The 14,556-nt window shown below is 53.6% G+C and overlaps 1 protein-coding gene across 6 annotated transcripts in view; it reads left to right on the top strand.

The window, feature by feature from the left end:
* Positions 1 to 14,556, top strand: part of DOP1B (DOP1 leucine zipper like protein B) — a 63,987-nt gene that overhangs the window by 34,605 nt on the left and 14,826 nt on the right. For 4 of the 6 annotated variants that reach the window (XR_013960045.1, XM_080658284.1, XM_080658282.1 and 1 more), the window contains exons 16-27: positions 462 to 614; positions 1,324 to 1,424; positions 2,374 to 2,564; positions 3,079 to 4,687; positions 5,637 to 5,748; positions 6,322 to 6,510; positions 7,360 to 7,482; positions 9,279 to 9,410; positions 11,236 to 11,291; positions 11,693 to 11,800; positions 11,891 to 11,957; positions 13,923 to 14,067. Coding sequence is in view for 5 of the 6 variants with exons in the window: in XM_080658284.1 (XP_080514410.1) it covers positions 462 to 614; positions 1,324 to 1,424; positions 2,374 to 2,564; positions 3,079 to 4,687; positions 5,637 to 5,748; positions 6,322 to 6,510; positions 7,360 to 7,482; positions 9,279 to 9,410; positions 11,236 to 11,291; positions 11,693 to 11,800; positions 11,891 to 11,957; positions 13,923 to 14,067 (2,986 nt within the window). In the remaining variant the exon portion in view is untranslated. The remainder of the gene's footprint in view (positions 1 to 461; positions 615 to 1,323; positions 1,425 to 2,373; positions 2,565 to 3,078; positions 4,688 to 5,636; positions 5,749 to 6,321; positions 6,511 to 7,359; positions 7,483 to 9,278; positions 9,411 to 11,235; positions 11,292 to 11,692; positions 11,801 to 11,890; positions 11,958 to 13,922; positions 14,068 to 14,556) is intronic. The other 2 variants (XM_080658286.1, XM_080658285.1) reach the window with 1 other exon arrangement.

Raw genomic sequence — 14,556 nt, 5'->3', positions numbered from 1 at the left:
CAGCGAGCCAGGCATCGGCCGCGGCTCTGTCCACAGCAGTGGGAACAGGCACGTTTGTGGCAGTGAAGCCGGAAGCCGATCAGAGCGCACCCCAGATGGAGAGGTGCTGCGTGTCCCTCACAGCAGCGGTCGAGGGTGCATCTCTGGAGCCCCAGCGCCGGCACCGGGAAGGCTTGGTTTGTGCCCGTTGACCCGTAGGTTCTTGCTCCTGGCTGACCCCCTCTCTGTAGCTGGAGGGTCTCAGCTGGTGGCAAGCTCCACGTGTGGCCCGCATCCTGGCCTGTGCGGGATGACTTCTGCTGGGCTTCCTGGTCTGATCTGGGTTTGGTTTGGTTTGTTTGTTGACGACGTTCCTTTTCTGTTAAGGATTCTCACGTAGCAAATGCAGGCAGAAGCCAGGACCTTGGTACCAGGACTGGCCTTGTTCACACCTGGCTCACACCGTGTCCCCTTTGTCCCAGAGGGTGGCTCGTGTGCTATGGAACCAGCTGAACCAGGAGACCCGGGAGCACCACGTCACCTGCGTGGAGCTGTTCTACCGGCTGCACTGCCTGGCCCCGACGGCCAGCATCTGCGAGGACATCATCTGCCACGCCCTCCTGGACCAGGACAAGGCGAGTCTGCAGCCCCAGCCTCCATCCCGCGAGGGTCCTACTGCTGGGCAGCCTGTCACTCACGTGCCAGGGCAGACTGCATGTATCCAGCTGGGGTCATTTTGGGCCAGTGGACATCCTGGTTAGTGAGCAGAAGTGTTAGGGATGTCGGGACTAGAAGGCCTCCTGCCGCATGAGCTGTCCCCTTTGGAGTCCCCAAAACATGGTCTGTGTCCACCTCAGGGCTCCCCAGGGAAATCTGCCCAGACTGCCTTGGTGTTTGCAGACCTGTAGGTGCCTGCGGACCTTGCCTGCCGCTGGGGGAAGTGCTGGCACAGGAGGCCATCGAGAGGAGGCGTCGGCCCCGCAGCCCGGCTGTCCTCACAGTGCAGTGGTGTCCTGTGCTCTGAGCCATGGGCCTGTCACTTCCCAGGGAAGGGCATGAGCCCCACTCTCCTGTTTCCCTGCGACCACAGGCCTTTCTGCGGCCCTGGGCAGGGGTGAGCGCCACGGCTGGACCAGGCAACCAGGCTCTTTAGTGACAGGGCACCGTGTTACAGGGAGCGAGGGGGGAGGGGCAGGACGGGCACCAGCCAGTGACCTCCTGCCTCTGCTGCACTGCCGTCCTGCTCCTGAGCTCTCGTTTGCTTTTACATTGGGTTTCATGCGACTGAGAACAGTGTCTTGCTGGGAAACCAGGCTCCTCACGCCCGTTTATTTCCTAATCAAGGGAACCAGATTGGAGGCTCTGTTCAGATTTTCCGTCCTCTGGCACCTGACGCGGGAGATCCAGGGCAACCGAGTGACATCGCACAACCGCTCCTTCGACAGGTGAGGCTGTCTTCCTTATCATTGACCCGCAGGCAGAAGGCACTTTGCACGGTTCCCGGTCAGCGTGCTGGGCTGGGGAGGGGAGATGCGTGCTTGAACCACATGACCTCACATTCCTGATGCACAGCAGCCCGTCTCAGGATCCCCTAAATGGCTTCAGGCTGGACACACGTGAATGGATACGTGGTGGGGATGTCCCTACTGTGGCTGAGGAGGGAGGAGACTCCGGTGCCTCGAGTCCCTGGGGGAGCTATCAGAGCGTGCCCCATGGGGAGGGTGGTGGGCGGGGGGAGTAGGGAAATAGAGAAGGTCTAGTTCTTGATTGGAGTGGTGGCCACACTGGTTGTGTTTACTTGTAAAGTCATCCACTGGCTTAAGATGTGAGTTGATTGCAGGTACATTATAATCCACATTGTCTTCTAAAAACCCCCTCTCTTGTTTCCAAAACTCTAGGTGTGGGGTCAGATACAGCCTTACTGGCAGCTCACTGCGATGCCTGGGGCCCATCCCCGGTCTGATTTAACCGATGGGGCCGAGGCCTGGAGATCAGGACTTCATTTGTTTGTTTATTTTTAATATATTTTTATTGATTTCTGAGAGGAAGGGAGAGGGAGAGAAAGATAGAAACATCAATGATGAGAGGGAGTCATTGATTGGCTGCCCCCTGCACTCCCTTACTGGGGATCGAGCCCACAACTCGGGCACGTGCCCTGACTGGGAATTGGACTGTGACCTCCTGGTTCATAGGTCGACACTTAACCACTGAGCCACACTGGCCAGGCCTGGGGATCTGGACTTTAAAAGCTCCCATGCTGATTCTAGCATGAAGCCAGGGTTTAACTCCCAGGTGCTTATCTGCTGGGGCCCACAGCCCAGCGTGGGTGAGCTCCCTGGGGGTGTCCCGCACATGGTGCTGCACGCCAACCTCATGATGCACTTCCACCCTCAGGTCCCTGTTCGTGGTGCTGGACAGCCTGACCTGCACAGACGGCGCCATCGGTGCGGCGGCCCAGGGCTGGCTGGTGCGGGCGCTGTCCCTCGGGGACGTGGCACGCATCCTCGAGCCCCTGCTCCTGCTGCTGCTCCAGCCTAAAACCCAGCGGACTTCCATTCACTGCCTCAAGCAGGAGAACTCGGCAGGTGAGCTCCCCATGCCGGGCAGCCGGGCCAGCTCTGTGTCCCCAGGGTGCCCGGGCCAGGGAGGGTGGGAAGGGCGTTGGACCCTGTTGCCCGCTGTTACAGTTAAGGCACTTAGACCTACTTTGTGATTTTGCCAGATTCCAACGGTGTGAAGGTACTTTGTAAACGTGTGGGGATCAAGCCTGCAACCCAGGCATGTGCCCTGTCTGGAAATTGATCCTCCTGGTTCATAGGTTGATGCTCAAATACTGAGCCACACCAGCCGGGCTGATTGCTCGAACAGTTTAAAAGACCTATTCACTTTACTTGTCTGCCTTTTGTCCATCATGTAATCTAGACTCTGGTGCTGTAGTTTCATGGGGGAATTTTATTTTATTTTTTAAATTTATTTTGGGGGGATAATTTTATTGATAGTAACCTTTCTGTCTGGCTTTAAGACAAAGATCACTCTAGAACGAACGTATCATAGCTCACCCTTCTGTTCTGAAGTGGCTTGTCATCTTGTGATTTTCAGAAGACTTGCATCGTTGGTTTAACAGGAAGAAAACCTCTTTCAAAGAGGCATGTGGCATGCCCGAGGGCAGCTCGGAGGAAGGCATGCCTCTGAACCAGTTCACCACTGTGGACCGCGAGGCCATCTGGGCTGAGGTGGAGAAGGAGCCAGAGAAGTGCTCGCCAGGAAGCCAGCTGAGCGAGGAAGATCTTCCCTACTACACGGACCTTCTGGACAGAACAGCCCGAGATGCTCCCGACAGCAGCGAGCACACGGAGTCCGCAGACACGAGCTCCGCCCACACGGACAGCGAGAACACATCCTCCTTGTCCTCCCCCTCCCACGACCCGCAGGAGCTGAGCAACGAAGAGGGCTGCTGTGCGCCCATCCCCACGGGCAGCAGGGCTTACCCCCGGCCCGCAGCCTTCCTGGCGGAGAGTTTCAAGTCCAATGCCAAGTTAAGCTTGGCGCGTGTGGACTCGGACAGGACCCAGGCCTCGGAGTCCTTCTCCAGTGACGAGGAGGCCGACGTGGAGCTCCAGGCCCTCACCGCGTCCCGGCTGCTGAAGCAGCAGCGGGAGCGGCAGGAGATGATCGAGGCCTTGTTCAAGCACATCCTGCTCTACCTGCAGCCCTACGACTCCCGGCGAGTCCTCTACGCCTTCTCCGTGTTGGAGGCCGTGCTCAAAACCAACCCCAAGGAGTTCATCGAGGCCGTGTCCAGGACCAGCATGGACACCAGCTCCACCGCGCACCTCAACCTCATCTCCAACCTCCTGGCACGCCACCAGGAGGCCCTCGTGGGCCAAAGCTTCTATGGCAAACTCCAGACCCAGTCCCCCAACGTGTGCCCCCACTCCCTGCTGATCGAGCTCCTCACCTACCTGTGCCTGAGTTTCCTGCGCAGCTACTACCCTTGTTACTTAAAGATCTCCCACCGAGACCTGCTTGGCAACCGGGATGTCCAGGTCAAAAGCGTGGAGGTTTTGATTAGAATAATGACGCAGCTGGTCTCTGTGGCCAAGTGCATGGAAGGGAAGAGCGTGGAGTTCATCCGCAGCCTGCTGCAGAGGTGCAAGGTGCAGGAGTTCGTCCTGCTGTCCCTGTCGGCCTCCATGTACACGAGCCAGAAGCGCTACAGCCTGGCCACCACGGAGCGAGGCCGGGCCCCGCGGGAAGACTGCCTCTTCGAGGAGCAGCTCATCAACTTGGGCCAGGACCAGATCTGGAGTGAGCACCCCCTGCAGATCGAGCTGCTGAAGCTCCTGCAGGTGCTGATCGTCTTGGAGCATCACCTGGGCCAGGTCCACGAGGAGGCTGAGCACCAGCCAGACCTGTCGCGGGAGTGGCAGCGGGCCCTGGACTTCCAGCAGGCCATCAGCGCCATGCAGTACGTGCAGCCGCACCCCCTGACCTCCCAGGGGCTGCTGGTGTCTGCCGTGGTGAGGGGCCTGCAGCCTGCATACGGCTACGGCATGCACCCGGCCTGGGTGAGCTTGGTCACGCATTCCTTGCCGTACTTCGGAAAGTCCCTGGGCTGGACAGTGACACCCTTCATTGTCCAGATTTGCAAAAACTTGGACGAGCTGGTCAAACAGTATGAAAGCGAATCAGCGAAGCTCTCTGTCAGGTATGGCGACCCCTTGATGGATTATTACTGCATTAGTGACAGGTTTGCAATGAGTGGCTGATTTGCCGGAGAAGCCAGCTAGAGGGTGCTTTGAATCAGAAGCCTGTTTAGCATTGTCAGGAGGGTGACGGAACTAAATGTCCAGATCAGCTATTTTTTTAAAATAGGTTTTCGTTGATTTTTTTAGAGATAGGAAGGGAGAGGGAGAGAGAGAGAGAGAAACATCGATGCATCAACATTGATCGGCTGCCTCCTGCACCCCCCCTCCCCACTGGGGTTCAAGCCTACAACCTAGGCATGTGCCCTGACCGCATATCAAACTGGTGACCTCCTGGTGCGTAGGTCAGTGCTCAACCACTGAGCAACACTGGCCGGGCCAGATCCTCTATTTTTATTTTTTTTAAATATATTTTTTATTGATATTTTACAGAGAGGAAGGGAGAGGGATAGAGAGCTAGAAACATCGATGAGAGAGAAACATCGATCAGCTGCCTCCTGCACACTCCCCACTGGGGATGTGCTCGCAACCAAGGTACATGCCCTTGACCGGAATCGAACCCGGGACCCTTCAGTCCGCAGGCTGACGCTCTATCCACTGAGCCAAACCGGTTTCGGCGATCCTCTATTTTTAATTCCACACAGCTACCCAGGCTGGCTCAGTGTTTCAGGACAAGAGAGTCACACTCTGTTAGTTTTGCAAAACAGAAATAAAAATGGAATCGCCTTCAAAGAAATTCTAAAACATCTAAAAACATTTTTCAAAGTGATTGCATGAGCCTAAAAATAGCACAAAAGATGGTACCAATAGTATAACAATATTTCATGGTGAGAGCCCAAGTTTAAGATAGTGATAGCTCTCTGGGTGCTATGTTTGTATGTAGGATTAAACATCTTTATAGCCTCATTCTTAAAAAATCCTCAAAACCACCTTCTCGTTTCTCCACCAAAGCATCACCTCCAAGAGGGAGAACATCGCTCCGGATTACCCACTCACTCTTTTGGAAGGCCTGACAACCATTAGTCATTTTTGTCTTTTGGAACAACCCAACCAAAATAAAAAGGTAAATGGGTTTTTTTCTGAGTTGGAGACAATTTTCATAATATTGTTTTGTCTGGGTTATGACTGTTTCCAATAAGAAACGTTTGTTTGTAAGTAATATAAACGTGTACGCAAATCTATGTCAATAATGCAAACGTGTGTGCACGTGTATGTTTTGTGGTTTTGTTCTCCTGGCCACTCCTGCCATCCTGGCCCATTGTTCCATCAGGAAAGTCAGTTGGGATAAAATGTAAAGCCACTTGTTCCATTTTAGGCTTATATTCATTTTTTTCCACGAGCCTTTTACTCGCTCTGTGGTGTTCACGAAATCTGTGTTGGGAGACAGTTGAGAATGCAGCCAGGACTGCAGTTGAATGATGGAGAGCGTCCGTAATGAGGCCTCTCAGACTCACGCCCCTTCCAAAGAAGGCCCTGGGTCAGAGGCCCAGGGGAGCGTCCCCCTTCCAGACCAGCGCCCCAGGGCTCTGTTGGTGAGAGGCTGCAGCCCCGGGATCCACCGGCACCAACCCGTCCTCGCAGAGAGGGAGCGCCGCTCCAGTGCAGCCAAGCCTCCCGCGTTCATTTCCACTTTCAGACCGCGGCTGTCAGTGACCCCACCAGCCTGAAGAACGCCAGGAACGCCATTCTGGAGGAGCTGCCTCGGATCGTGAACACCGTGGCCCTGCTCTGGAGTGTGCTCAGGAAGGAGGAGACACAGAAGAGGCCCGTGGATCTCCTGGGAGCCATGAAGGGATCCTCTTCCGTTTACTTTAAAACCACCAAGGTGAGAGGGCTTCCTCCGTGGTTTTGTTAGTGGCTTCGTCTTGTGTTGTCCCAACAAAAATAGACACCTGGGGGTGCATACCCAAACCGTCAAACACGGGCTGCGTGACACCCACGTTACAAGGAAGTTGGGAGTAGAAATCTCCAGTTTGTTTGTTATGAGTTATTTTTCTTTTTGTTTTGTTAATCCTCACCGGAGGATATTTTTCCATTGATTTTCAGAGAGAGTGGAAGAGAGAGAGAGAGAGAGAGAGAGAGAGAGAGAGAGAGAGAGACATCGATTGGTTGCCTCCCGCACACCCTCAAAAAACCATAACATGAAAGGGAGAGTGGTGAGTGATGTCCAGGGCCCTGTTGTAAGCTTATTTTCAGTTGATTAAGTAATAAAATTATTTCAGGGGTGTCTATTTCTAGAAAATGAAAGTATCTTTCCTAATGGATGTAAGCCCCTCCTGGGCTGATTGAGATGGGCAGCGGCTCGGGGTTCGGATGGGGACAGGGCTCCCTCCACTGCCTGGTCTCCCCTTTGTCACTCTCTGCAAAGCATGGCGTGGCTTCCTTCCAGCCCCCACCCTGCTCACGGCTGCTTGCGAGTGGCAGTCCTCGTCTCCTAACCTCTCCCTGCTCCGTCCGCTCAGCCAGGCCTCTGTCTGCCCACCCACATCTGCAGCCACTGCACACCCAGGCCTCCCAGAAGCTGGGATTCCTGTCCCCACGGTGCTGGGGACGCTGACCCGACCGGCACGGCCCTGCTCCAGGGTTTACGGCCGTGGTGGTCAAGTATCAGGAACACCAGGGCCCTGACACCACTCTGCCATGACTGTTTTTTTTTTATTTTCCCATTTTTCAGACCATACGCCAAAAAATTTTAGACTTTTTGAACCCCTTGACGGCCCACCTCGGGGTGCAGCTGATGGCCGCCGTGGCGGCGGTGTGGAGCAGGAAGAGAGTGAAGCGGCACAGTAAGGTGAAGGTGAGCTCACAAATCAGAGCCATCGCTGACCTCGCCCTGACAGAAATACCAAGTCGTGTGTCCTCCAAGATGACGTCAGAGGCCAACATGGGAAAACACTGAAGCAGTTTCACCCTTTTAAATGCAGAGATGATGCAGCTGAGTCTCAGTACCGCGCTGTGCTGGGCGGGTGGGGAGGGGCCCTCCCAGCTTGCTCTGCTCTCTCTGTGGTGAGCGTTTAGTACTGCTGTTAACCGTTTACATTCAGCGTCTAACAGCATGCACGCAGCAACGTCTGTAACGTACGTTCAGAGAATGAGCACCTGCCATGAGCCACCACCTAGCTAAGGAAGGGCCAGTTGTCCTGCCTGTGAAGAGCCTGCCGCCCTTCTCCGGTTACCATCTTACAGCTTTTTTCCCAATCATTAAAGAAAGTGTTTTGATTGATTGATTGATTGATTTTGAGAGAGAGAGGGAAACATCAGTTTGTTTTTCTACTTATTCATGCATTCATTGGTTGATTCTTGTATGTACCTTGACCAGGGATCAAACCTGCAATCATGACCTATTGGGACAACATTCTGACCAACTGAACTATTCAGCCAGGACCAAATCATTTTTTAAAAGATTTTATATTTTAGGGCAGTTTTAGATTAACAACAAAGTGAGAGGAAGGTACAGAGAGTTCCCATATTCTCCCCTCCCATACGCGGCCTCCCCTCTGTCAGCATTCCCCAGTGACACATCCTTCCTGCCCAAAGTCCGTAGTCAATGTGAGGCTTTTTAATTTATGAAAATAATGCTTGTCCCTGGTGGTAAGGAAAAGCTACATCATCACATTCCTGTGCCCAAACTGGAGTTTGCATGTCATCCATTCTTTACCTCCTGACTGGTCCATCGGAGATCCTCCAGGGCTCGGTTTACCTGTCTCTGCGAAGCCAGCAGCCCTCTTCCTTCTCTCCCTCTCTTGACCATCCAGGTCCCTACCTTGTCCCTCCCTCAGAGGGTCTTCCCACCCTGGACTCTCACTGCTCCTGAGAGTGGGCTCCTGCTCCCTGGGGAGGCAAGAGTGGCTGGCAGCCCAGGCACAGGCACACGGCTTTGCACCTGTGCGGTCCTTCCCTGGTGATTAACCTGGTACGTCCAAGTGCACGTGACCATGTAGTGCAGACTTCTAGCATCATAGTGCACTTCCCACATCCGGCTTCCTGCCAAGGCCAACCAGTGGAACCTGATTTATCGGGTTTTCTTCCTGCCTTTGGATCTTGAGGACCATGTCTTTTTTTAAAAAAAATACGTTTTTTTAATTGATTTTTAGAGAGAGAGGAAGGGAGAGGGAGAGAGAGAAACATCGATGAGAGAGAAACATCAACATCTATTGGCCAACTCCTCCAGGCGCCCTGCTGGGGATGGAGCCTGCAACCCGGGCACGTGCCTTGACTGGGAATTGATCTGGTGACCTCTTGGTGCATGGGACGACTCTCAACCGCTGAGCCATGCTGGCCAGGCATGTCTGGGTCACTATGCTAGCCTGTTTCCTTCAAATTAGGTGTTTTATTCTAAAAAGCTTTCTAAGCTTGAACATACCAGTCTCACTCCCCGTCAGCAAATGTGCCTTTTGGTCCTAATTTGTATCAGATACTGGTTCCATTGTGATTAAATGCTTACCTCTCTCTTTATTCCCACCAACAGTCCTTTACCCAGTTTTCATTTAAATATGTAAAAGGTTAAAAGAAATCTCTCTCCAGGGGCAGCTCTTACAGAATACTTTCCCTGCGTCACTCTCACTTCCGTCTTCTCTGCTCTTTTCTTGCCAGATAGTCCCTGTGGCAAGTGTGTTCCAGCTCACCCTCGTCGACCTGATGTGTGCGCTCAGCACCCTGCAGACAGACACGGTGCTGCACCTGGTGAAGGAGGTGGTGAAGAGGCCACAGATCCGGGGGGACCAGGTCAGGAGCCTGGGGGCCTCCCCATGAACTCGGGCCATTCTCCTAATGCCACATCTTATACATTGTGTTTGGGAGGAAAACAGGTCACAAGAGCACCTAGGCATTTGGGGTGTAAAATGGAGGTGCTGTCACTGGGCTTTGGGGAGATGGGGGAGATGTGCCCCAGGCTTCGGTGTGCTGTGTGAAGGTGGGACACGGAACATGGCCAGGCATCTTCCGTCCTTGCTCCTTGCTGCAGGCGCACTGCCCAGGACTGGTTCCAGTCAGGTACCTGCGTACAAAATGACACCTTTCCTCAGCGGCAGTGCCACCTGCTTCAAGGAATTTCCAGCCTGAAGCGCATCACAGATAAAGCCAGACACCAGTTAAAGGTGTAAAGACCCATTTTACTCAGTGACCACAGTGAGAGGCGAGAGAGCTGAGCTCGGTTCTGATTTGTGCAAAGGTGACCTGGTTGTTGTTCCAGTTTGGGAGATGAAATAGTTCCGGATGGTGGTGGTGATGGTTGCCCCAAAACGTGTACATACTGAAACCACTGAACTGTGTGTACACTTAAAATACGGTTAAGATGATAAATTTTATGTGTATTTACCACAATAGACATTTTTATAAGGAAAAAAGGAGTATTGCCTTTAGATGTTAAGGTCCTCGCTCTCGGGATGGTGAGCAAGAGCTGGCCATGGGGACTCCACGGCGCTCGTCTGCCGGAGTGTCTGGCGGTCTCGTTGCCTTTCGCTCTGGCGCATAAATGTGGGAGTAACTGGGCCCTGGAGGAGCACAGCCGGTGGCGGGCCGTGGGTTCCTGCGTGGATCTGTATGGTGACTGAGCGGGTCTCGGGGTCTGGAGGTAGACCTTCCGCGCTGGCGGGCTGTCCTGTGGACGGCGTCACAGGTGGGCTGCCCTGGCAGGCTCTGCGACAGCCTTTGTACAGATGGAGTAGGCATGCGTAGGTGTTCTTCCCTCGCGTTACTTTTATTTCTGCAGATTTTTGCAACTTCTGCCTCCAGGTTAAAAAAAACAACAGCACTAGTTTGTAACTGCCTGGCTGGGTTTTGGCTGCTCAAATGACAAACTTACGTCTCGTGGTTAGTTCGGTTAATTAGCTCAACTCTATAATTTCTGCACAGAGCTGTTCCCACGCCCGGAGGAAACCACTGTCTCAGTGCCTCCAGCCACTTGGGATTTGGGAAAGTTGCCTGGGCTGACTCTGAGGGGGTTCCTTGAGCTGAGAATGAGTTTTCGTTTCTCCTGTCGGTAGCTAGTCCCAGGTGTTCAGAAGGGTCGACCCTGGCCCCCAGCTCTTTGTTGGGGGAGGGTCCGTTGTAACGGCCGCTTTCCCCGAGCACTTGCTAAGAGCGGAATAGAAAGCAGGTCACATTGCCCTAACCGGTTTGGCTCAGTGGATAGAGCGTCGGCCTGTGGACTCAAGGGTCCTGGGTTCGATTCCGGTCAAGGGCATGTACCTTGGTTGCGGGCACATCCCCAGTTGGAGGTGTGCAAGAGGCAGCTGATCGATGTTTCTCTCTCATCGACGTTTCTATCTCTCTCCCTTCCTCTCTGTAAGAAATCAATAAAATATATTTAAAAAAAAAAAAGAAAGAAAGCAGGTCACATAGAGGGACTCCCGCAAGCTTGTTACGCAGGCAAGGGTGATTAGGACCTCGTAGGATACTTTTATTTGTGTTACACGTGGGGGTGCTTTCCCGTCCGTTACTCTATTTAAAGACCTCGGCTAACCCCTGCTTCCTTAGGACGCAGAATCTGCTTCTCTGTTTGAATTCCCTTCCCACCGACTTGGGTAACGGGTTTCGCTTTACCTTTCAGAAGTCGCCGCTCGTGGACGTCCCTGTGCTGCAGTTCTGCTATGTCTTCATCCAAAGGTAGTGCAGCCCCCCAACCCCCTTGTCCATCACAGACGCTCCTGCAGAGCTTGCCCATAACAGCTGCGCCTCTCGGCTACAGACCGGGAGCCTTAGTGCAGGAAATGCCTCGGTGGGGTCCTGACTCCTTCCCGAGGCGTGCGAGTGCCCTGGCGGTCCCCCTCTTCCTCCTGCAAGATCTCAGCTGACGTTATAAAACCCGTGTGCTGTGTGCTGAACACTCTGCCAGCAAAGCCTTAGGTGAGGCCTGGCACACGTGTCTGTTGTAACTGAAAAAAGAATGAACAGATCGGTCAGCTACGCCTCCTTCCCCTGCTTTCCGACCGTCTGGACCGAAGCCCGCTTGTAAGAGTGTTTGGTTTTGCCTTGCTCACCGTTGGTTTCTTTCCTGTGTTTGGAAGTAGGCTCCCAGCGACAGCCTTGCAGGAGAACTTCCCCTCGCTGCTGGGCGTGCTGAGGGAGTCCGTGCAGCTGAACCTGGCGCCCCCGGGGTACTTTCTGCTTCTCAGGTGCGTGTCCAGCGTTCACATCCCCGCGGGTTCTGCTGGGAGGGTTTATCCCTGCACATTCCTGGTCTGACGCTGACTGTCTCTCCTCAGCATGCTCAACGACTTTGTGACGCGCACGCCCAGCCTGGAGAGCAAGAAGGATCAGAGGGACCTGCAGGTCAGTGTGGAAAGGGGCGGGCTGCTACCTTCCCCAAGTGCTGTGCATCTTTTGCGGGTTGCATTGTAGATAATCGGCACTGGGCAGAATCTGACCTGGATCTGCACCTCTGCTCAGGTCTCACTCCCTCCTTTTGTCTTCAGAGGGCTTGACCTCCCTGTGGAGGTTCTGGGTTCAGCTTGAGCACCTGCCGGGGAAGGTGTGAGCTGCCCTCTCTCACTGTGTGCAGGTGCAAGTGGAACTCGCCTTAAGCATGATTGCAATAAAAAGTCTATCTCTATGCATGGATTTCTTCCCTTAAACCCTTTCTCTCCTCCAACCCCTTACCCCCAATTAAAGCAATACATAATCATAGGGAATTTCAAAATGCTGAAAATTCAAGGTAAAACTCACCCGGAGGAGAAGGAAAATCTTGGCTTTAGAGTGCAATGCAACTGTAAACAGACACAATGATGGAGCTAGAAAATCGCTATTTTTCAGCCAGTGTAGGGACTTTTAATCCTCACCCGAGGATATTTTTCCCATTGATTTTTAGAGAGAGTGGATGGGAGAGGGAGAGACAGAGAGAAACACCGATGTGAGAGAGACACATCGATTCGTTGCCTCCCACATGCCCCCAACTAGGGCCGGGAGCCTATAACCGAGGTACATGCCCTTGACCAGAATCAAACCCGGGACCCTTCAGTCTGCAGGCGACACTATCCACTGAGCCAAACCAGCTGGGGCCAGTAAAGGTACTTTTAAAGGCTTTTTCAGTCACGGCTTTAATGTAAGCTGGGGGATAGGTGGGTTTTGTTTGGTTGGCTTTTTGTTTGTGTTTTCGTTTTTATCTATTGATTTGAGAGAGAAAGAGAGGGAAACGGAAGCACTAGTTTGTTGCTCCGGTTGCTGATGCATTCATTGGTTGATGGTTATACGTGCCCTGACTGGGGATCCACCCCACACCCTTGGCGTCCCTGAGGACACGCTGACCGACTGCGCTCCCCGGCCAGGGCAGCTGGGATGTGTGTTTCCGGCTTCGGTGCTATTCCTGCTGCTGGTTCGGGTCCCAGGCCCCAGTTCTGAATCGCTGCCGTATAAGGTGCAGTAAAGCATCGGTAGGAGGCCCAGGTGGCTCCTTTGGCTTCCACCTGGGGGGAAGCATCATCCTGAGTGAGCAGTCCCCTGACCTGGAGCCAGCCCCTCCCCCTTCAGAGCTTTGGCCTCACGCACCCTCCTCGCCCGCTGGCAGGCAGGCAGGCAGGCGTGCTCTCCCTTCATGCAAACACAACTGCCAGGCTCACAGTGGTGTCAGGACTGTGCAGTCCTCAGGTATCAAGGACCCACAGCCACGCTTCACTGGCGATGCTGGGTGACACTGGCCCGAGAAACCTGCCCGGGTCCTGTCCCGTTAGCCCAGCTCCCTGAGGAGATGCTTCGCTGATGGTCTCCTGACCTGGACGCCTCCTCCCTCCACCCCCATCGAGTCCATTTAACTCCTTTAATTTTGTTCCTTGTGTTATTGTTGAAAGGTGCATCTCTAGCAAGAACCCATGGTTCTAAAGAAGAGCAGTTCGCTAGATGCTCTGTGCAGCTACGACATCCTGTTTATACTGCTTTAGCTCCGTCGGCCAGTGCCGTAGTCACTGCCGCACGTGGCTTTTGAGGCCTTGAGAGGTGGTCCCTCTGAGTTGAAGGTGCTGTAACTGTAAAATACACACCGATGTCAAAGACAGGCCCCAAAAGAATGCAAACTGTCATTGATAATTTCTGTACTGATTACACGTCGGTAATGTTTTGGACTTGTTGGGTTCAGCATTACCAACTTGTTTCTTTCTACTCCCTTTTCACGCGAGCCCTGAAAACGTCATCTTACCCACGTGCTCGCAGTGGCGGCGTTGTATTTCTATTGGATGATGCTCTTTCGGGCTCTTAGGTTCTTTTTCATAACGAACTTCCTTTCCTCTTTCTCCCAATTCCTCCCAGGAAGTCACTCAGAAAATCCTGGACGCCGTGGCGAACATTGCTGGCTCTTCCTTAGAACAAACCAGCTGGCTGAGCAGAAACCTGGAGGTGAAGGCGCAGCCTCAGGTCTCCCTGGAGGACTCGGACGCCGAGGAGGATGTGTGCGGTAGGTGCAGAAGGTCAGAAAGTGGTGCCTGCTGCCAGCTGGCGGGTCTGGTTTTTCCTTAAAAGTAAACTCTGCCTTTACCCTCACAGCACAAGTCGGATGTGTAATGAACAGCAGGATGCCACTCACAGTGTCCCGATGACTGTTACTCCCCCACCACGCCTGCATGGGGTCCAGGGAAGGGTCTTCCCAAGACTCAGTGATAGAAATCTTTGTGGGATTAGAAAGCAGGAGAATGTATGTGGGGTTTGTTAGGGGGGGTGGCGGGGAGGGACTGTGGGAACAGTAAACCAGCCAACTGTTGTCAGGCAGTTGACACTGTATTTCGTTTCTGGCTCACACACCCTTGCCTCTCAGGTTTCATCATTGCCTGCATGTGAAGACTTGATACAGGGGGTCACATAGACCAGGCACACCCAGCCTTATTACTACTTAAAGCTGCCTAGGAAAATGGTCGGGAGACTCATCATCTACTGCAGGCCCACCAGT

This window comes from Plecotus auritus (genome assembly GCF_963455305.1).
Source record: "Plecotus auritus genome assembly, chromosome: 2".
NCBI lineage: Eukaryota > Metazoa > Chordata > Mammalia > Chiroptera > Vespertilionidae > Plecotus > Plecotus auritus.
The sequence above is the reverse complement of the archived record's forward strand: the minus strand, read 5'-3'. Positions and strand labels throughout refer to the sequence as shown.